This window comes from Rana temporaria, chromosome 2 (genome assembly GCF_905171775.1).
Source record: "Rana temporaria chromosome 2, aRanTem1.1, whole genome shotgun sequence".
In the NCBI taxonomy this organism is placed as follows: Eukaryota; Metazoa; Chordata; class Amphibia; order Anura; family Ranidae; genus Rana; species Rana temporaria.
This window is the reverse complement of record NC_053490.1, coordinates 187,875,101-187,898,980: the sequence shown is the minus strand read 5'-3', so window position 1 is coordinate 187,898,980 and position 23,880 is coordinate 187,875,101. Positions and strand designations below refer to the sequence as shown.

At 41.3% G+C, this 23,880-nt stretch overlaps 1 protein-coding gene across 1 annotated transcript in view; it reads right to left on the bottom strand.

Moving 5' to 3' along the window:
- The window catches only part of NALCN (sodium leak channel, non-selective), a 582,786-nt gene that overhangs the window by 205,240 nt on the left and 353,666 nt on the right, over positions 1-23,880 (bottom strand). The window contains 1 exon segment of the mRNA XM_040336161.1: positions 14,788-14,924. Coding sequence (XP_040192095.1) covers positions 14,788-14,924 — 137 coding nt within the window.

Genomic DNA, 23,880 nt, shown 5'->3' with positions numbered 1-23,880 from the left:
GTAGGCTGATTGTACTGTGCTGACTGGGACTTCAGTACAGAACTGCAACTTATGTATGCTGATTCTGCCACAGTACTTCCAGAAAGCAATGCGATGCAATCTGATCAGATTTTGTTCACTTATAAACTACGCTTTTTCCTTGTGCCATTACAAGACTAATGGCAACCAACTTTACCTTATTCCGCTTTCCCATCGCAATACAACTTCGGTGTCACCTATAGCTCTACCTCCTTCTCTTTTATTCCTCTAAGGCCTCGTACACACGATAGGATAGCCAGAGGACAACGGTCTGAAGGACCTTTTTCATCGGTCAAAACCGATCGTGTGTGGGCCCCATAGGTTAGTTATCCTTCGGTCAAAAAAATAGGAACTTGCTTTAAAATTTAACCGATGGACGCCTAACCGATAGGTCAAAACCAATCGTTAGTATGCAAAAGCATCAGTTAAAAACCCACGCATGCTCAGAATCAAGTCAACGCATGCTTGGAAGCATTGAACTTCGTTTTTTTCAGCACGTCATTGTGTTTTACGTCACCGCGTTCTGACACGATCGTTTTTTTTTAAATCAATCTGAGTTTTATTGAATTTTTACTAATAACCAAATATACATACATTAATGCTATAATCATAACGACTAAACATACAGATACATGATTCATACTATCCTAACTGAAACGATCGTTTTTTTAACTGATGGGTGTGTAGGCACATCAGACCATCAGTCAGCTTCATTGGTTAACCTAAGACAATGGTCCTTCAGACCGTTGTCCTCTGGCTAACCTATCGTGTGTACGAGGCCTCACTGTCCAGATCCCCCAAGGTTCCATCCTCTGATCTCTTCTATTCCCATTCTATACCTCCTAACTGAGTCAGCTGAATCTCTCACAGTTTCTAATATCACTTGTGTTCTGATGACACCCAAATCTATCTTTCTGTTTCAATGTTTTATTGGATTTTCAAAAATTGTAGCAAGCCGTGGTTTGCCCACGCAGGGCCATATCTATCTTTCAACTTCTCAGCTCACCCCATCAGTCTCCTCTCATTACTAATGGAGATATCAGTATGGATATCACAACACTTCCTCAAACACAATCAAACCAATACTGAGCTTATAGATGTAGCAATATGGACTACAATTGTAAAGCACTGTATCCTCCGGTATTTCAAAGCATTGCCTGTCCCTCTAGTGATCAGTGTGTATTAGGTGACATTTTTGTGTGCCAAACAAAATGGATTGTGGGATGAGTAGTCCTCCCGTCAGATAATTGCTTTGCATGATTGGTACAAGAAAAACTGCGCTAACTCAGAAAATAAACAAATTAGGAATGATAAACCAGAAGGCTGCAATTAAGTGGTATAAACACAAACAATATAGATAAGAAAAAAACTGCGCCAACAAAAATCTTTTTAGCAACCAGAGGCCAACATTTTTTTTTACCAGTGTAAATACACACATAAAAATATAAGGTTATAAGTGTGAGTTATGACCATATAAATAAATAAATGAAATTGAATCAAATAAATAATGTAAAAAAATTGCTGAATGAATAACTTGATATCCGTGATCAGGACAAACAACACTCAAGTGTGCTTAACATCCGTGAAGACCGCCACCACATGGAGAGCAGCTTACCACATAGCATATAAAACCAGCAATGAAAGTAGTATTCCGTCCACAGGCACCACCCACACCTGCCTTTGTTTCTTCAATTCATCAAAGAACATACGTATGACAAGGGTATAGCGCTCTGACGATTTGAGGATACGCTGCTGAGCCTCCTGTCAACCCAGTGTTTACCTGTGGACGGAATACTACGTTCCTGTGAAACCCACATTCAATTACTGTCCAATTCGTGTGCCTCAACCTCAGTAAGGTCTCCAAAATACGTCCCTACTTATCCAGGGCACCTTAAAGCTAACTAATTTCTTGGTAATTGCTTGCCTCAACTTTTGCAACTGCCTTTACATAGATTTGCCTCCCCTTCAGTCCATCTTGAATGCTGCTGCCATCCACCTTACCAAAAATTCGGTGTCTGTCACCTCTCTTCCTGCTAATTCCTCCACTGGCTTCTGCTCACCCAAGAAATAGAATTCAAAATTCAGCATTCAAGATTGCACCTGGCAAAATTCGACCCCCAGCTACAATACACACCTCATCTCAAAATACTAACCAAACTACTCTCTTTGCACCTTCCAAGACCTCCTGCTCTGTAGCTCCCTTGTCAGCTCCCAATCTCACCTGTTTGACTTCTCCAGAGCCTCTTCATCTTCTGGAAGTCCTTATCCTAATCTGCACAACTATCTCCCACTTGATCAACTTTAGGTGATCCCTGAAAATCCATCTCTTCAGAGAAGCCTATCCTGCCTCTAACTAATAAACTGTAATTTTACTTTCTCCATGAGCTTATTCCCCATGGTTAATACCTTTTATATCACTTTACCCTTCATTTTAGATGGTAAGCTATAACAATCAGGGCTTTCTGATCCCTCTTGTATTGCACTGTATTGAATGTGAAAGTGTGAAGTCCTGCACTGTGAAAATATAGGCGAAAACAACACAGGGTACTTAAGAATACAGTAAAGGGGCTCCAGAATGTAGGTTTTGAGTGGAGAGAGGTGCTTTTTTCATTTTTCTTTGGGTTTTCTAATTTCTAAATCTGGGTTTGAATCTCAGAGACTTCAAAGTGCTTTTGGAAGGAAGGAGTCTCCAATCCTGTGTTTGGCGTTTGCCAGAAACCTGAGTAGGCAGGATCATAGCCCTTACAATCAGGGAGCTGACAATAGTTCAGACCACCACCCGGGAGACAGGAGGTCTCTGCATAGGAGTCAGGAGGATTCAAACCCTTCCCCAGGAGTCAGAAACGCTATATGGGACAGCCAGAGCATGTATGTGAGCATAGTGCAGGTGTAGTAAGTGACAGAACAGCAAAGAGCTGGAAAAAGGCCAAGGTACAGGAACACAAGTACTGTGTTAGATGGTCAGAAGGACCAAGACAAAAGGACTGAGCAGGGGTGCTGCTGGAGAAAGCCCCAAGGCTAGTAGAACGCTGTAAACTCTTGACAACATAGGTGAAACAGATTTACATTTTCATATACTACTTCACAGCATGGTCCTATTTTGTTCAAATTAAATGTTCTCTTAACTGCATCTATTACCGAATGCTGGCATTGATTATAGCATCTCACAGGCCAATAGTCAGTGTGGGTGAGGGTTAAACATGTTACATTAGTGTGTGGGTGATGAGTATGGATTCTGGCTAATGCAGCAAGTCATGTGCAAAATAAGTAGGTGTTCCTAATCCATAATTGACTTGTCTTATGAAAAGTACCAAACTTACTCTGCACATAATTTCTGCTGTTACATCATACGTAACCCCTTTATGATTCATGGGTCACCGAAATGAATTACTGCAACAATTCATGATGTTGGATTACTGGAAAAGAATTTCTTATCAAGAATTACAGCCAGATAAAATCATACCTTTAATACAATTTTTTTGTTACTTAAGGTGTGTTATGATCGTCAAAAATACATTGTTTAATGTGCTACTACTGATATTTACTTAATAGCTGTGTTTCTGCAATTATGTTCTAAATCAGTATAGATCATTATAATAAGCTAGCAGGGATATGCAATTAGCAGATCTCCAGCTGTTGCAAAACTACAAGTCCCATCATGCCTCTGCCTCTGGGTTTCATGCTTGTGGCTGTCAGAGTCTTGCTATACCTCATGGGACTTGTAGTTCTGCAACAGCTGGAGGTCCGCTAATTGCATATCCCTGAGCTAGAGGTATCCTGGGATCTAAACAGGGAGTTTCATTAAATGTTATAATACTGTCCTCCTTAAGGATGATAGCAGTGGTGTATATAGCATAGCCGACACCTGGGACAGATTTTTTTTGTGCTCCTCTGCACACCGAAAAGTATATTTAGTAGTAATCATTAACATAAATTAATAGTAATATTGAGCAGGGACAGTAAGGATTTTCTCTATCTGAAAGTTTTGCTTATAATCATATTGGTAAAAAGCAAATATTTTTCAAAGTGTTTTTTTTTTTTATTAGTTTATATTTTGATGCAACAAATTTTTTTAAGTGCTCCACTCCATACTCCTCTGTCAATGGGCACAGATAAACAGCAATGTAAAGACATTGGGGGTTATTTACGAAAGGATAATCTACTTTGCACTACAAGTGCAAACTACGTGGTAGATTCACAAAGGTCGTCCTAACTTTGCAGCGGCGTAGCGTATCGTGTTTACACTACGCCGCCGCAAGTTAGCGAGGCAAGTACATGATTCACAAAGTACTTGCCTGCTAAGTTACGGCGGCGTAGCCTAAAGCGGGCGGGCGTAAGGGCGCCTAATTCAAAATAGGCTGAGGGGGCGTGTTTAATGTTAATTTGGTTTGAACTGACGTGATTGACGTTTTTTTGGAACAGCGCATGCGCCGTCCGCCTACATATCCCAGTGTGCATTGCAGCAACGTACGCCGCACGGGCCTATTGGTTTAGACGTGGACGTAAATGACGTAAATCCCTATTCACGGACGACTTACGCAAACTACGTAAAATTTTCGAATTTCGACGCGGGAACGGCGGCCATACTTTACATTACTATTCCAGCTATTTGATGGAATATCTTTAGGCCTGATAATGCGTTACGTAAACGGCGTATCTGTACTGCGTCGGCCGGGCGTACGTTCGTGAATAGGCGTATCTAATGATTTACATATTCTACGCCGACCACAATAGAAGCGCCACCTAGCGGCCAGCCTAAATATTGCACCCTAAGATAGGACGGCGCAAGCTGTCCTATCTTAGATAGGTTTAAGTGTATCTCTGTTTGAGAATACACTTAGGCCCCATACACACGAGAGGATTTATCCGCGAATACGGTCCAGCGGACCGTTTCCGCGGATAAATCCTCTCGAGGATTTCAGCGGATTTCTCTGCGATGGAGTGTACTCACCATCGCATTGAAATCCGCGCCGAAATCCTCTGGCGATGACGTGTCGCGCCGTCGCCGCGATTATGACGTGGCGACGTGCGCGACGCTGTCATATAAGGAATTCCACGCATGCGTCGAATCATTACGACGCATGCGGGGGATCCCTTCGGACGGATGGATCCGGTGAGTCTGTACAGACCAGCGGATCCATCTGTTGGGAATCCATCCCAGGGGATAAATATCCGCGGAAACAGATCCGCTGGAGTGTACACACCATAGGATCTATCCGCTGAAACCCATTCGCTGGGATTTTTCAGCGGATGGATTCTATCATGTGTATGGGGCCTTAAACATAGGTCGGTGCAGATTCCGAGTTAGGTCGGCATATCTACTGATACGCCGGCCTAACTCTTACTGAATCTAGCTATACAAGTGCAACGTTCACTTGAAATTCCACTGAAAGTGCACTTGGAAGTGCAGTCGCTGTAAAACGGAGGGGAAGATCTGAAATGAGGGGAAGCTCTGCTGATTTTATTATCCAATCATGTGCAACCTAAAATGCTGTTTTTTAACTTTTGTAAGTCCCCCTCAGATTTACAGCGGCTGCACTTCCAAGTGCACTTTCAGTGCAATGTCAATTGCACTTTGTACTTGTAGTGCAAAGTGGATTTGCCTTTTCGTAAATAACTCACATAGACACAAAATTACAGATGTAACAAGGCAGCAGTAAATATACAAATATACACATATGGAACAGGGGGTAAAAAGAGAAAGGGGGGAAGAGGAGGGGATGGGGTGGGAACAGCGGACAGCGTCACATGACCACGCAATTGTCAGTTAAAATAATGCAGTGATGTATCGCAAAAAATGGCCTGGTCATGAAAGGGATAAAACCTTCCGGGGCTGAAGTGGTTAAAGTATTATATTTTTACTTTCATTATATATATATATATATATTCATATATATGGCATAGATTTAACAAGGTGTTGGAAACATTCCTCAGAGATTTTGGTCCATATTGACACGATAGCATCACACGGTTACTCCAGATTTGCTGGCTGCACATCCACGATGTGAATCTCCCGTTCCACCACATCCCAAAGGTGCTCTATTGGATTGAGATCTGGTGACTGTGGAGGTCATTGGAGTACAGTGATCTTATTGTCATGTTCAAGAAACCAATTTGAGATGATTTGAGCTTTGTGACATGGTGCATTAACCTACTGGAAGTAGCCATCAGAAGATGGGTACACTGTAGTCATAAAGGGATGGACATGGTCAACAACAATACTCCGGTAGGCTTTGGCATTTAAAAAAATGCTCAATTGTTACTAAGGGGCCCAAAGTGTGCCAAGAAAATATCCCCCACACTATTAGGCTACTTTCACACTGACGCTCACGTGTCTCATTTTAGCGGGTGCTTTAGCGCTGTTTTAGTTCAGCTTTTCGGACGCTGGCGGGGCAGGTTTTACCCCCAAAAAAAGGTTAAAAACTCCTGTTTTGCTGGCGCTTTTAAAGCACTTTTATTGCAATGGGCAAAGCGCTCCACCTCAGGTTGAGACGCCACGCTGCAATGAATGGGAGGCGGTTTTCAGGCGCTTAGCAGAGGCTATTTCTAGCACTAAAGTGCCTGAAAACCGCCCCAGTGTGAAAGGGGTCTTACACCACCACCAGCCTGAACCATTGAAACAAGGCAGGATGGATCCATGCTTTCACGTTTATGCCAAATTCTGACCCTACCATCTGAATGTCGCAGCTGAAATTGGACTCATCAGACCAGGCAACAATCTTCCAATTGTCCAATTTTGGTGAGCCTGTGTGAATTGTAGCCTCCGTTTCCTGTTCTTCCTGACCAAATGCATTGAGTTGCTCCCATGTGATTGGCTGATTAGCAATTTGTGTTACCAAGAAATTGAACAGATGTACCTATTAAAGTGGCCGGTGAGTGTGTATGATGACCCACTTAAAGTGATGTGCGCCCTGTGTGGTTGATATTTTATTACAGTGGTTTAAATGCATCTAAAGCAAGGAACAAATTGCATACTTTTCTTTTTAAAGGTCTTTTACACTTATGCCCCGTACACACAAATTCCGACAGCAAAAGTCCAATGTGAGCTTTTGAATAGAAATTCAGACCATGTGTATGCTCCATCGGACTTTTGCTGTCGGAATTTCCACCAACAAAGGATTGAGAGCTGGTTCTCAACACTTCCGACTGAAAAAAATCCTATCGGAAAATTTGATCGTCTGTAGCAATTCAACACATGCTCGGAAGCATTGAACTTAATTTTCTCGGCTCGTTGTAGTTTTGTACGTCACCGCATTCTTGACGGACAAAAGTTCAGAGAACGTTTGTGTGACCGTGTGTATGCAAGCCAAGCTTGAGTGGAATTCCGTCGGAAAAACCATCCAAGGTTTTTCAGACGGAAAATCCGAATGTGTGTACGCAGCATTACTTTCAACTGTTGATTCACTTTCTGTCCTAGGGTGACAACATATTGTACTGTATCTGTAGTAGAGCAGCGCAGTCACCTTAAAAAGGAAGTGTGTTAGGACTACAGAACACATCTTCGAAAAAGAGGAAGTGTTCTGTAGTCCAATTTGGATTGTGCTTATAACAGCAGATCTCAGTAGCAGAGCCAGAGCTAAAGCTAGCGTATAACAAATGTTGCAAAGTCACTGGATTTCTAAAAGACTCAACAGGTATTTTATATCACTTATTAAACAAATATATCAAAACATCACAAGGGAGCAAAATAAAAGTTTCATTGGTGGGGATAAAAACACTTTAAGCAGGGAGAATTATTGATTGCAATAAAACACAGAGCTCCCTCTAGTGACTACAATGATCATTATTAAAACAACAAAAGTTATGGAAGGGATACATTGTAAACATGAGGGAGTGAAATAAAAAATGACTTAAATGTTGCATTCATAATTTAAAATATTTGCTCACTGAGAAAATATGCAGTTGTTTTTTTTTAAAGGTCAAGCTCAGTAAAATTCTAATTCCCTAGTCACCTAAATACAGTAAACTGAACTATCCTTCTTATGTGAGCCTCTGACAGTGGTGGCTTTGTCTACATCATGGCAGGTAAAAATCTGGCGTCAGGCTGCCTGCACACTAACATCTTTTAAACTTGAAGTGAATGTTGTTTTTGCAGTACAGAAAATAAGAGATGTATGTCCTCATTTAAGTCTGTAATATGTTAGTGTACACTGTACAGGCACAGGCAGCCTACTACAGGGTGTAGAAAATAAGGGAGGGCTCTGAGTTTTTAGAGGATTACTGTCAGTAATTTACCAAGTTTGTTCTTTTAAGTCACACTAAACTCTGGCCCAGATTCAAGTAGCAATTGCGCCTGTGTAACCATAGGTTACACAGCGCAATTGCTTACTTGCCCCCAGCGTTACGAATGCCACGCATATCTTATACTGCATTCTAACGATGGCCGCTAGGTGGCGTTCCCGTTGTGCTCAGTGTATAGTGCATACTAACACAGATTCACAACGTTGCGCGAGCCCTGCGTACGCAATTTACGTAGTTTGCGTACGTCGGGTTTCGCGTAAGGTTGCACATCCTAATAGCAGGCGCAGCCAATGCTAAAGGATACCTGTCGTTCCCGCGTCGCGATATTTGAAATCTACGTCGTTTGCGTAAGTGATTCGTGAATGGCGCTGGACGCCATTCACGTTCACTCTGAAGCAAATGACGTCCTTGCGACGTCATTTGCCGCAATGCACGTCGGGAAAGTTTCCCGACGGAGCATGCGCTCTACGCTCGGCGCGGGAGCGCGCCTAATTTAAATGATTCCCGCCCCCTACGGGATCATTTACATTAGGCACCCTTACGCAGGGCAAGTTTACACAGCGCACACGCAATTTACGGAGCTACTGCTCTGTGAATCGCGGGTAGCGCAGTAAATTTGCGGGGGCGCAGGGCAAAAACGCTGCCCTGCGCCTCCGTAAATAAGGGGCAAATCTACCTGAATCCGGGCCTCTTTTTTTAAAAAATTCTATTGAAGGCGGTTGTAAACCTGCAAGGTAATCTCATAATCTGCTAGTTGCCCTTCCAGCAACAAGATGTCAGAGCAGCAGGTACTCCCATCTTTACCTGTCTTGCTTCCGGGTTTGTAGAATCCAACTCTGTGACTGGCTGGAGCCCTTCCCTGCCTTCAAAGCACATGCACCAGTGATGTCACCGGCTGCATGTACAGTAATTATCTGTGAAAGCCCGAGGGGCTTTCACACTGGAGCGTAGCCGCATCTTTGGTGCAGAGAAGGAGCAGTGTGTTTACCGCTCCTCCTCCGCTGCTGCCCATTGAAATCAATGGGACAGCGCGGCTATACCTGCTTCAGCCGAAATGCGGTAGAAATGGCGGCGTTTTACCAGGGACGCTATGGGCGGCACAGTGTGAAAGGGCTCTTAGTATGTCTTCTTAACTCAAAAATGTACCTTCCATTACTTTTAGCTTTCCCCATATCTCCAAATTTTTTTTTTTGTTGCTGTGATCTAACTTCCTGTTAGGGGTGGCTTCATTCCTTCTCCATGGTCCCACTGTTTGTAAGAACATAATAGCATCATAGCCATCTTCTATTGCTTATTTTATGATATTGCTTATAACTATGAGATTTGCAGTGTACATAGGGCATTGCACACGATATCAACTAATGTATACTGCATGTTCCAAACAACAGACATAAGAAGGAAAAGACGAGGTTTGGTTGCATACTAGGGATGAGCTTCGTATTCGAGTCGAACTCATGTCCAATTACGAATGTTTTGGGCCGTTCGCGCCAAATTCGAGTTACATTTCACAGCCCATAATTCACTGCGGCATCGCAGTGCATTGCTGGCTGATGATTTAGCAAGCATGCACTCTGACCCTCATGCTTGGCCAATCACAGCTTGCAAAAAACGGAGAACCATAATTGGTCAAAGCCAGGGTGGCTTAGTACACGCCCCACACTATAAAAGACCGCCTGCAGTTCGGCCTTGTGCCATTTTTAGTAGGTAGATAGAGCAGGCAGGCTAGTCAGTTAAAGTTACAGTGTGTAGAGGATATATATGCATCCCAGGTGTTGTATATATATGTATACACTGTATAGTTTAGCTAGATCAGCTCTTCCTAATTTACTGGCAGGCAGGTGATTGTGCTAGCTGCAGTATTCTCACGTGGTGTATTGCCTGTGTCCTCTGCAGTGTGCACCATAAAGCTATGTGGTGTGTGTACTGCCTTTGTCCTCTGTAGTTTGCACCTAAAGCTACGTAGTGTGTGTACTGCCCATGTCCTCTGCAGTTTGCACATAAAGCTACTCGGTGTGTACTGCCCGTGTCCTCTGCAGATTGCACCTAAAGCTACGTAGTGTGTACTGCCCGTGTCCTCTGCAGTGTGCACCTAAAGCTACGTGGTGTGTGTACTGTCTGTGTCTGTGCTATTTTTTTCAATGATTTTCATCCATATTGCAGTGACCAGACATTACATTAAAGCCGCAAGCAGTTTTAAATTACCTTTTTCTTATAGTAATCTCATTTTGTGCAGGGACAGTTCTAAACACGCGCCTCATAGCCGAATTACGGCTACAAGGCAGTTCCTTAACTCTGGGAGGACGTCCATGGACGTCCTCTCAGAATCCTATTCCCGCACACCCCTGGGGCGCGCACACGGGAGTGTCCGTGACCGCCGGGTTCATCACGGATTGTGGTTAATTGCCGCTGATAGCGCCTGTTTACCATCTGATCGCTCCGTCCAATGACGGAGCGATCGCATGTAAAGAAACCGGCATCATTTGATGACGCCGGTTCCTCCCTCCTCTCTCTGTACCGATCGGTACAGTGTGAGAGGAGAGAGCGGGTGTCAGCAGCGACTATTGCAGTCACAGATCCAGCCATCCCTGCTCAGCCATCCCTGCAATACCCTGTGCAATACTCTGCAATACCCCTGCGCAATACTCTTCATTACCCCCTGCGCAGTACTCTGCAAAACCCCCTGCGCAATACTCTGCAATACCCATACTATGCAATACCCCCTGCAAAATACTCTGCAATACCCCCTGCGCAGTACTCTGCAATACCCCCTGCGCAGTACTCTGCAATACCCCCTGCGCAGTACTCTGCAATACCCCCTGCGCAATACTCTGCAATACCCCCTGCGCAATACTCTGCAATACCCCCTGCGCAATACTCTGCAATACCCCCTGCGCAATACTCTGCAATACCCCAAAATGTGAAAGCACCGAAAGCTGAAAATTGGTCTGGCTATTAAGGGGGTTTAAGCGCCCAGTGGTCAAGTGGTTAAAGGAATTTTTCATTTTTTTTTTTTTAATTTAAGCATCATTAAAATCACTGCTCCAGAAAAAACGAACGTTTTTAAAACTTTTTTTCCATTGATACATGTTCCCTGGGGCAAGACCTGGGTTATCAAAGACGTGTTCACAGGCATACTATAGACACCCAGCAGGTACAATATTTTCATTTTTTTTTTATTTAAGCATTCCTGTTCGTGGTTTTGTGTAGGATATTTTCACACGATTCCATGTGTCGCGCATAGGAAAGCCCATTCACTTCAATGGGCTGGCCTTTGCACGTTTGTTTCTCCTTTTTGAGTGACACGCTTCATGCAACTTTTAACCACTTCTACACCGAGGACGTCATATGACGTCCTTGACTTTGTGTGGTGATATCTGAATGATGCCTGCAGCTACAGGCATCATTCAGATATCACTGTTTTCTGCCGGCGATTCTGTGCATGATAAGAACAATCATAGCAGCAGTTCCAGCGCTTGATCGTTCTTATTGGCGGCGGGAGGGGACGTCCCCCCTCCCGCCGCCATCCGGTGCTTCTCTGGGCGCTCCCATGCCATCGGGGGCCCGGAAAACGAATCGTCTAGTGCCGGCTCACGACAATAGAGATTGCCGCTGACCAGATGGTCACCAGCCATCTCTATGACCGTCGGAGGCCGGGTGCGCCGTTGTGATGTCACACCCGGGTACCCGGAAGTAAACAAAGCCGCAATCGCGGCTGTCAGCATGAGATCGTGAATTTGTTTTCCCGATCTCATGCTTTCCAGCCTGGAGGAGAGATGTGGGGACTTCTTGACCCCGCATCTCTCCATAAAGATGACCTGTCACAATATATTCCTATTACAAGGGATGTTTACATTCCTTGTAATAGGAATAAAAGTGATAAAAAAAAAAAAAATGTAAAAAAATAATAAATTAAAACGCCCATGTAAGTCCCGTCCACATATATAAATGCCGCTCAAATCCCACATGTGAGGTATCGCCGCGTAGAGCGTGTGCAACAATTCTAGCACTAGACCTCCTATGTAACTCAAAAATAGTAACCTGTAAAAAAAAAATGAAAGCGTCGCCTATGGAGATTTTTAAGTACCAAAGTTTGCCGCCATTGCATGAGTGTGCACAATTTTAAAGCGTGACACGTTAGGTATCTATTTACTCGGCGTAACATCATCTTTCACATTATACAAAAAAATTGGGCTAACTTTACTGTTTTGTTATTTTTTACTTAATGAAACCGTTTTTTTCCCCAAAAAAGGCGTTTGAAAAATGATTGCGCAAATATCGTGCAAGATAAAAAGTTGCAATGACCGCCATTTTATTCCCTAGGGTGTTTGCTAAAAAATATATATATATAATGTTTGGGGGTTCTGACTAATTTTCTAGCAAAATAATTATGATTTTTACATGAAGGAGAGAAGTCCCAGAATATGCCCAGTGCTGAAGTGGTTAAAGGTGCAATAGCGGCACAATTCTGTTGCGTGGAGAATTGTACTGCATTTGGGGTGCCATTTCAAATTAATGCACCCAGACACGCATCACAAGTTCTGTACCGATTGCCATGCGATTTGGAATTGTGGGCAGAATCGTGATCATTCCGTTCACAATTCAAAATTGCCAAGTATGAATGGGACCTAAGTGTAATTTAGCATTTCTTAAAAAAAAAAAAATACCCACTGTACAGATATGCCTAACAAAGGTCATGTTACGATCTTCTCTGAAAAAACATTTAAATCGTAACTTCACTTTTATTGAGAAAAAAACATTCCCCTCTGAGTGATCTATGTACATTGCAAGGATTATAACAACCTTTGTTGCAGATTCCTACCTTTTATCAGTCTGAAGAAATACCTGTGTGTTTGTCTGTGCCTCTGTCAAAGTGGGTCTAATGGGAGTGGTTTCATAATTATCTGTCAGCTGTGGTAGCTGCAGAGCACTAATGAGGAAATATGCTGGGCCTGCATTCCTTTAGACGTGTTCCTATTGTAAATATCTCACCAAAAATTACATATTTTTTCCAGGGGATGCCTGAAATCTGACTTGCATCGTAGGGCAGATTTCTGTGAAAATTGGTGAGCCAATCACACAAGCAGGAAATTATGTTTTTGGGGGTGTTCTGTACACACCTCCAGGTAGCCATATTGCAAAGCATTTATAGAAAATTACAGCGGCTGCAGATTGAAAAGGAGAGGTACGTTTTAATAACATTCAATTACAATATGACTTGTATCGCAATGGTACACACTGTATTATTTTTTCTTTATTTGCAACTTTTTTCCCCCACACAGTGGAGTTACCCTTTAAAGCATAGGTAAACCCAAAAACAAAAATGTAATACAGTAGATTGCAGCTTACCAGCCTTTAGATGTGGTGGTGGCATTAGTTTTTTTTCGCTTTCATTTTCACCTAGTAATCCTGCCAGTAACATGGGCCAGATTAACAGAAGAGATACGCCGTCGTATCTCTCAGAGTATCTATGCGACTGATTCATAGAATCAGTTCTGCATAGATAGCCCTAAGATCCGACAGGTGTAATTGACTTACACCGTCGGATCTTAGGATGCATTACCTCGGCCGCCGCTGGGTGGAGTTTGCGTTGTTTTCCTGCGTCGGGTATGCTAATGAGCATTTACGGCAATCCACGACGGTTTTCAAATTCGTTACGTCGTCGCTAGTAATTTTTTCCCGTCGCAAATTTACACCTGCTTTAACATGGCTTAACTTTAGTCGAGCCATGTTAAAGTATGGCCGTCATTCCCGGGTCGAATTTCAATTTTTTTTTGTTTTGGCGTAAGAAGTCCAGGAATACGAATGGACGCTACGCACGTCGCCGTTCTAAAAAATGACGTCACATCGCGCAAAGCACAGCGGGAATTTCTAAACTGAGCATGCGCAGTACGTCCGGCGCGGGAGCACGCCTAATTTAAATGGTACACACCCCATTTGAATTGGGCGGGCTTGCGCCGGACGTGTTTACGATACACCGTCGCAAGTTTACAGGTAAGTGCTTTGTGGATCAGGCACTTACACTGAAAACTTGCGGCGGTGTAACGTAAACGGGTTACGTTCCGCCGCCGCAAATGTACGAGAATCTGGCCCATTCTTCCTTTCTTAGGGTGACAACGCTTACTCATCAAACTGTATCTATGGAGGAGCAGTGTTGTCACCCTGGGCTGCTCTGTTCCTTTGGACTACAAACACCTTCCTCTCCAAATCTCCATTACATAGAACGTTTTTTAGTTCACAGAAAATCACTGGGAAAACTGTTAACATTATATGAGATATCAGTTCAGCGCACAAGATGCTACAAAGACACATAATCAACAGTTTTTTTTGTACTTGCATGAAATATACAAAGAAAAAAAAACAAGGAAAACAAATGCAGCCACTACATCTATAGATTGGTAAGCCACACTATATTAAATTTTTTTCTTGGGTTTATATATCCTTAGATTAATTGTCTTAGTCCACAAATAGTCAAGAGTCTGAATGTGACACTGCTTCTTGGGAATGCATGAAAATAAAAAGATTATTTACCTTATTTTTGGTACAGTAAAATCAGAAGGAAGTTTAGAGATCTTCACCATCTGTGGCCTGTTGGGGAATTTTTCAAAGATACGTAGACGCAGTGGCAATTTTTCTTTTGTATCAGCATTTGCTTCACTTTGTTTTAGCTATAAAAAAAAAAAGAAAGAATAAACCCTCATATTGAAGCACTGTTCATAGTAAACAGAAGATGGCAGCAAAGCTATACTAATTATGACTGTGTCAGCCAGGAAACTGATCATAGGGTATATCACTTATATTCCATATCTTCATTATACAAGCAGAAAACCCTGTTTAAAACTGTAGATATTCTTAATAAACTCATATGCTGCCTATGCCCAGTCTAAGTTTGGAAATCATTTAATATATACACAGTATAAACAATTATAGTGATGGTCAAATACATAATTGCTTACTGTAAAAGGTGCATTTATGCCAGATATAAAAGCAACACCTGTATGCCACTTTCTTTCAAGTATTTACAAGTAGCAGCATCCATTCTTGTCATAGGCAAAGTGTGCATGTTTGCACATGCGTTAAAAGCAAAAGCATGTTATGTAATATACAGTATATACTTTTTAATGTATATATTTGTTCTATAAAAAGTGAATTCAAATGATTAACTGATATAAGACTGCTCTGAAAAAGATAAAAGAAAATATACAATTAAATTCTTGGTATGCCACCACTTACTTGGCATACTTTCAGGTGGAAGAGCAGGTAAACATTGTTTTTTAGCAAAATAGTCACATGTTCACTATAATATTTGTGTGCATAGTAAATACTATGAGAATACAGTACACATGGATGCATTTTTTATAAAGCAAACATTCTCTGCAGGTGAACCAATTACGGTACTGTCATTTTAAACACATGCACCTAAAAGATACACCTGCAGTGAATGTTTGGTTGGCTATTACAATCACTGCTTAATAAATATAGGGGTCAATTCAATAAGTTACCGTATTCGATAAGATGGTCACATGACTTATTTGCTTAATTGATCGCATGGAGGAAAAAAAATCGAATTCTCAAAAAAAATTGATTCTGCAATATTTATCACAATGAATATTGACGTTAGGGGAGTTTTCGACCAGATGAACTGCTGGATGGATCTCTAGACTGCGTGCTGGTGAGACACCCCCATCTGGGGGGTGGATCCGGCGGAGGAGCTTGTGAGCTGGGAGGGAGCCTCTCCTTACTCCTCCTCATGGAGAGGTGTCCTGGAACAGGCCCCTGGCCTATTCAGGATCATCAATTGAAACTACTAGGACTTATTCAGAGCGAGGCCTAGTGGACTGAAAATGGTGGGACAGGAGTACTAAGGCTGGGTTCACACTACGATTTTCCCGTCCGTCAGCAGCATACGATTTATATGAAAAAACGTATGCGGCTGAAACGGACGTAAACGTATGGAACCGCACATATGTGCGTTTTCCATTGACTTTAATGTTAAAAAAAAACGTATGCGTTTGCCATACGGTTTCAAAAACGGCCGCAAAACCGTGGTTGAACACGGTTTTGCGTACTGTTAAAAAACGTTTTACCAGCAAATCGTACGCACCCGGATGCATCTGAGTGCATACGATTTGCAATGCATTGTCTATGTATGCGTTTTCCTGTACGTTTTCAATACTGAAATCGTATGCGGCTGACGGACGGGAAAATCGTAGTGTGAACCCAGCCTAATCTGTGACAGGAAAGTGATGTGCAGGAGGAGAAGTGTCCTGAGGTAAACATCTGCGTGGAGAGTGCAAAGGCGGGAAAGTTCTGAGGTGAAAAGTCTGTCAGGATAAGGGTCCGCCATTTTATCCCATTTGAGGCGTGTAACGTATTAACCTCTATATCGTTTGTAAAGATAATGAGTAAACCATTCGTCCATGTAAAGCTGGATTCGCTCTAACATGGTAAAAAACTGTTTGTTCTATAGGCATTCCATATCCCTTCCCCCAACCAAGTTCAATCTCCCAAATAAAACAACAAAACAAAGCAAAAGACTTTTCATTGTCTACAAGTGTGACATATGGATGTCTGGCAGCAAGGTGAACATGCGTGGATGTTAGTAACGCATAGCAACACACCGCTACACTTGAAAGATTGGGGGTTATTTACAAAAGGCAAATCCACTTTGCACTACAAGTGCACTGCAAGTACACTTGAAAGTGCAATTGAAAGTCCAATCACTTTTGGAAAAAAAGTAATAAAAGAATTTTGGATAAAAAAGAAAGTCCAATCGCTGTAGATAACTGTAAATCTGAGGGAAAACTCTGAAATGAGGGGAAGCTCTGCTGATTTTGTCATCCAATCATGTGCATGTTTAAATGCTGTTCTTATTTTCCTTGCATGTCCCCCTCAGATCTAGAGTGACTGCACTTGCAAGTACACTTTACAGTGCACTTGTAGTGCAAAGTGGTTTTGCCTTTCGTAAATAACCCCCATTGTGTTACTCAATTTTTACTAATCTGGGTTCTGTGTAATCCAATCCAGCCATATTTTAAGGAACTCATCGTAGGTACACTGGAAGTGTACTCCTAAAAGAGTATTTTCAATAATAAAATAAACTATGCACACCTCTTCTACTATTACAATCAATAGCAGCAGCTTAAAGCGGAGTTCTGGCCACAATTTCACTTTTTAAATATAAATACCCCTGTAATACACAAGCTTAATGTATTCTAGTAAAGTTAGCCTGTAAACTAAGGTCCGTTTTGTTAGATTGTTACAGCATTTAGACACTTTATAAAATAGAAATTGACTGGGGCCATCTTAAGTGTGGGCATCATGAAGCCAGACTGTATGACTTCCTGGATTTCAGCCTTGCAGATCTCGCACATGCTCAGTGCTGCACAAGCAGTGTAATAGGTTTCAGATCAGGTTTCAGCACCTGTACTGTCCAAGTCACATGATTCTTCGAGACTGGAGAGTGCACAGACTCCTGGAAAGTTACTTACACCCACTACATTCCCAGGAGTCTGTGCGGTGTAGGTTAGGAATAGTGTTGCTCACGAATATTCGCATTGCGAATATTCGACTCGAATATAGCATATTCGAGAAATCGCGCTATATTTCGAATTTCGCGGTGAATATTCGCAATTCCGAATATTCGCATTTTTTCAATTTGATTTTTAAAACAGATCACATCCTATCGACGTCTAAAAGCATTGCTGGTATGATTAGAGACCCTGGGCCGAGTAGCTAAGCTGAGGCGATCCTTTTATGTTGCCAATAATAGAAAAATAATCTTTCATAAAAATGTCTTTGATATGTGAAGTGAAAAAAAGTCCAAAGCATGCAGCATGAACGTGTTCAATCTTCAAGGTGTTTGATTGACAAATGGCTGTGACAGATGGATAGAGTAAAGAATCACCACCAATGCAAAACACTTTTTATTTTGTATTGTAAAATATCACGAATATTCTGAGCCAATCAGAGTGCTCCTTCCGCATTTGCCGAATATTCGCAATTATTTTGTATTGTAAAATATCAAGAATATTCTGAGCCAATCAGAGTGCTCCTTCTGCATTTGCCGAATATTCACAATTATTTTGTATTGTAAAATATCAAGAATATTCTGAGCCAATCAGAGTGCTCCTTCCGCATTTGCCGAATATTCGCAATTATTTTGTATTGTAAAATATCACGAATATTCTGAGCCAATCAGAGTGCTCCTACAGCATTTGTCGAAATTGCGCAATAAATATCGCATTCGCATGTTGCGATATTTCGATAAAATATCACGAATATTCTGAGCCAATCAGAGCGCTCCTCCAGCATTTCTCGAAATTGCGCAATAAATATCGCATTCGCATGTTGCGATATTTCGATAAAATATCACGAATATTCTGAGCCAATCAGAGCGCTCCTCCAGCATTTCTCGAAATTGCGCAATAAATATCGCATTCGCATGTTGCGATATTTCGATAAAATATCACGAATATTCTGAGCCAATCAGAGTGCTCCTACCGCAGTTATCAAAAAATCACAATTATTTTCGCATTCGCAATAGCGAAAAATCGCAATCATTTAATTTCGATAAAATATCACGAATATTCGAATTTAGCGAATATATCTCGAATATTCAAATATATATTCGAGATATATCGCGAAATCGAATATGGCATATTCTGCTCAACACTAGTTAGGAAGCGTAAGCACCTAGGTGCAGGAAGAGGGAAGATTAACTATTCTGCCTAGCAACAACACTTTGAAGGCATCTAAAAAAAAAAAAAATTTCTTAAAGGACCAATGACATTTTTTTAAAACTACTGATGTAATGTTATATTTATGGGTGGAACTCCACTTTAAATAACACAACTATAACATGAAGATTCCCACAACAATGATATCTTTTCACAGTTACAGAGAGCAGGCAGATGACAGAAAGCTGCAAAGGTGCAGTACTGAATAGTATGAAGTGACGTGATGTGATGATACGTAGGGATTGGAGCACCGGGTACAGACAGAATCTGAAATTTTAATACGAGTTCGGCACTCGTGGATGTTTTACTCTACTTCACTACCTTAATGTGAGTTTTTTATGTGTTTTTTATTAAATTTATCCATTATATGGAGTCACGCTATGGTCTCTCTTTCGCTCTTCTTAATGCTCCCATGATACATTGAGCCTTGCCATTTGGACGTATGAGGATCAGATCACACTCTCACCTGTACAGCTGACACTCTGAGGGGGATACGAGTTCGGCACTCGTGGATTTATGCCCGCTGTCCTTTCATTCATGCGAGTGCATTTTCTCCAATTCTTACCAGTTTGAGGTACCCCCAGTGTGTCACGTTACATGCATTGCATATATCTTCTCTTTTCCATGACACACACTGGCCGCTGAGAGCTGTCTTAGGAGTCAGGAAGAGGTGTTTTAATCAGTCCACTTAATCTAGCTGCGATCAGTATCTCTGTTTGCTGTTTTGGACAAACAGCCGTGAGGTGAGCTGCTAGCACATCAGAGGTGTCATCACTGAAGATTCCTTTTCCTGCTCAATGCATTTTTTTGGTGGAGGTGTTTCATCTAGACACTGTTCCATGGAGGAATTATTAGACTTTTAGATCTGATCTTTATTTATAGACAGGACTTTATCGCTTGTGTGATTTTTTGGATAGTTTTGCACCTTTTTTATATATATTTTTTCACTTACTTTATGCCAGTTTTTGTGTTTGTATATGTAGCAGCAATTTTACTATGTATTTTCACTGCTAAACCGTTACAGGATTCTAGGTGTTTGTTCACCTTCATCTGTATGGTTTATTTTAGTATCATCAGATATTTTTATTTATTTTTTCACTGCTGAGTTCACTCACGATCCCTCCCACCTCTCACTTCCCCTTTTCCATTCCCTTCCCCACAGCGCAGCTAACATACTTTACATTATTATCACCCTTTCTGTTAGGATCAGATTTGCAAGTGCTGCTGCAGTTTTCCCCCTAGTCCATCAGACAGCGCCGGAGTTTTCTATATCTATACTGAATAGTGGTATTATGTTGGGGATTCAGCGTGGTAGGGACATCTAAAACTCACAAGTCCCACAGAATTACAAATATTTTGACATGATAAACAGTTCACATATAGTATGTAATTATTTGAATCATATTCTAGCTGTTTGGCTGGAACTTCACTTTACCTTGAAACCCACCAAGTGACCTAATGCAGCAATTTTTTAGAATAACATTCAGCTGTTTAGTGTTGTCTCTAGGAAGCATACGCCTAATAGCATTTAACACAGCTGAGTATGTATGAAACGTGGTACATAATTTCCTGTGTAGGTGAGAAAATCATAATTAACAAGATCACAAAGGGATAAATTTAATTAGCTATACTTCACTAAAGGGGTACAATATATGCTTTAAAGCATATTTACCGCAACTCAGGAACATTATCTGTACCCACGCATCTATATTAATGAAAAAGAAAAACTCTGGCTTTATATCAAGCAATCAAGGATTACTCGGTAACTATATAGTATAAGCATACATACAGTAATTATGTAGCTATGGCTACGCTTATTTAATGCTACTCGCTTTTGATATAAAGTTATCTGACAGGCATCTCTGACTTTTTTGGAAACATATTTTAACTCTATATAAGACAAATATTTTCAGGCTTCTCAAACCAAAGTTGAAATGTAGCTTGCCGTAGAGGAATTTTTGTCTGTTAACCACTTCAGCCCCGGAAGAATTGACCCCCTTCCTGACCAGAGCACTTTTTGCGATTCGGCACTGCGTTATTTTAACTGACAATTGCGCAGTCATGCAAGATTGCACCCAAACAAAATTGATATACTTTTTTTCCCCACAAATAGAGCTATAATTTGCTGGTATTTGTTCATCTCTGCGGTTTTTATTTTTTGTGCTATAAACAAAAAAAGAGTGATCATTTTTTTTAAAAAGCAATATTTTTTATCGTTACTATATATTTATCATGACTGCGACATTATGGCGGACACATCGGACACTTTTGACACTATTTTGGGACCATTGTCATTTATACAGCGATCAGTGCTATAACAATGCACTGATTACCGTGTAAATGGCACTGGCAGGGAAGGGGTTAAACACTAGGGGGCGATGAAGGGGTTAAGTGTGTTCTAGGGAGTGATTCTAACTGTGGGGGGATGGGCTGCAAGTGACACAACAATGATCACTGCTCCTGACAGGGAGCAGTAGATCACTGTCCGGTCACTAGGCAGAACAGGGAAATGCCTTGTTTACATAGGCATCTCCCCATTTTGAAGCTCTGTAATACGATCGAGGGACACAGGCAGACATTGAGTCTGCGGGTCCCGCCGGCACGGTCACGGAGCATCGTATCGGTACGTTGCTTTGCCCAGCCGCGACATTCTGCCGATGTATATTAATGTTAGCAAGTGGTTAAAATGGGTTGGTCATCAACTGGAACCAAGATTATTTTTGCTAGTCCGAAAAAATAGTGAAGTGATAATTATTCATTACATATTGTATTTTACCACCTATTGTTTTGTATTGTTATACAGTACTAAAAAAATTCAAAATCCTAAATGACAACCAAATGTAATGGTCCTTAGTTCCTGCACACCCAGTGACTTCACCATTTCCTTTTTAAGTGGTATTTCAGTAGTTCCTAATTAGTCATCATCACCACATCCCATACCATTCAATCAGCTAAAGTAACAGAACATATTTTGCACACCACTTGAATTCAACAAACAGAAAGTCATCCACTTTAGCTGTGGTGGCTTTGGCATGGTAGCTTAAGGTTCAATTACTTTGGCGCTAAATAATATGCATGGCAAAAAAGCAACTTGGCAAACTTTGCCTTAACTGAAAGGGTATGTAAAGGCAATTAATTGTGTATAGAATATGGAATCATCACGTTTTTATGTCCTCACTGGAACAATTCAGCTTCGCTATTGGTCCTGGTGTACAAGATTTAATAGAAAATCCAACATATTTACATGGCCACAGATTGTCAGCTATATAAAGGAAAGTAGGGACATCATTGACCAAATATTGCCATGGCCTTAAAAATATTTAGTACTCGCAATCTACAAACAGATATTAGATAGAAGGCTTTCTGTTTGTTGCATATCTTGTTTTTCTTTTCATCTCCATTCTGCTCACAGTGAACATTTTCAGTAAGATGAATCCATCTCCCTTTCACTTTCCTGGAACATGTGAACGTGCATATCATCTGAGATAGAAAGCCCTGGTGATGTAGCCTTCCCAGGATGTAGTTTTGAGGCCCTGACTACCTCACCAGTGCTTCACTCAACCAGGAAGTGGAAAAACGGTAATTGAAAGTAGACGTAAACAAATATTACTATGCTGCAATACTGGCACAATTGACTAGATCACACTCTTCACGCCCCGGTCCTATCTGGATGGAATTGGAAAGCCACGCATGTAGAGGTATGTCTTTATCACACATGCTTTGGTTGCCACCTGGTGATAGGCCGCCGATATTATGCCCAACTTTATCGCTATCTCTTAATAACTGGGATAGATTGTCCAGAACATATAAATTTAGATCTCTTCACTCCCCGATGGCGCCTATTTTTGGGAACAGAAAATTTGCCCCGGGGCTTGTTCACAATAATTTTGAATGGTGGAAAAATAAAGGTCTGATACGCATTGCGGACGTCTGTGATACTGGTGGAATGCTACGTTATAATATCCTGGAGGAACGTTTTCATATTCCAATTTATGAAAGATGTAATTATGACCTAATAAAACGTTTTTTGGAAACCTTGCCATGTGATTCCTATTTAACGTCACTGTCAAAAATGGAATATTTATGTCGTAAATTCGACAGTATGCAAGGTCTTATTTCAAATATTTACTCTATTTTGACAGCTTTTCAGTTAGATTGAAATATATGGTAAAATGGGATGAGGATATCCAGGAAAGTATTGAGCTTTCGGACTGGTTAAAATTGGCTCAGGGAGCTTCACGTTCGCTTATGAACACTTCAATAATTGAAGCAAATTACAAAATACTCTTGAGGTGGTACATGGTTCCCTTTAGACTGGCTTCCTTTGTACCTGATGCTTCTCCTCTTTGCTTCCGTTGATGTGGACTTGAGGGAACAATGTACCACATATGGTGGAAATGCCCCAGAGTGAGGCGCTATTGGATCAGAGTTTATAATTTTATATATACTCTTACTCAAATTAATTTAATTAAATCTCCGAAACAATCGCTGCTGGGGTGTGATGTGAAAAACGCCTCTAGACCTCAAAAATGCCTTATAAGATTTATATTTATTTCAGCTAGAATGGTTATAGCAAAATCGTGGAGGTCGGCCATGCTCCCATTCGACCACCTTAAAAACAAACTCTCCTGGATCATGCTCAACGAACATATGACTGCTATCCTTCATGACAAACTAGATTTCTTCAAAGCTGTCTGGGATCCATGGATCAACTATTTGTCATATGATCCTAGGTCTCTTCTGATCTAGATATCGGATGTTTCATTGGCTGGCACGGAGATACTTTCCCCCTCATACCATTTATGTTTTTTTTTTTTTTTTTCTTGTTTTGATTTTACTACGTTTATTTTCCTTGCTTAACTTATAGTAATAGGTTTGAGATACC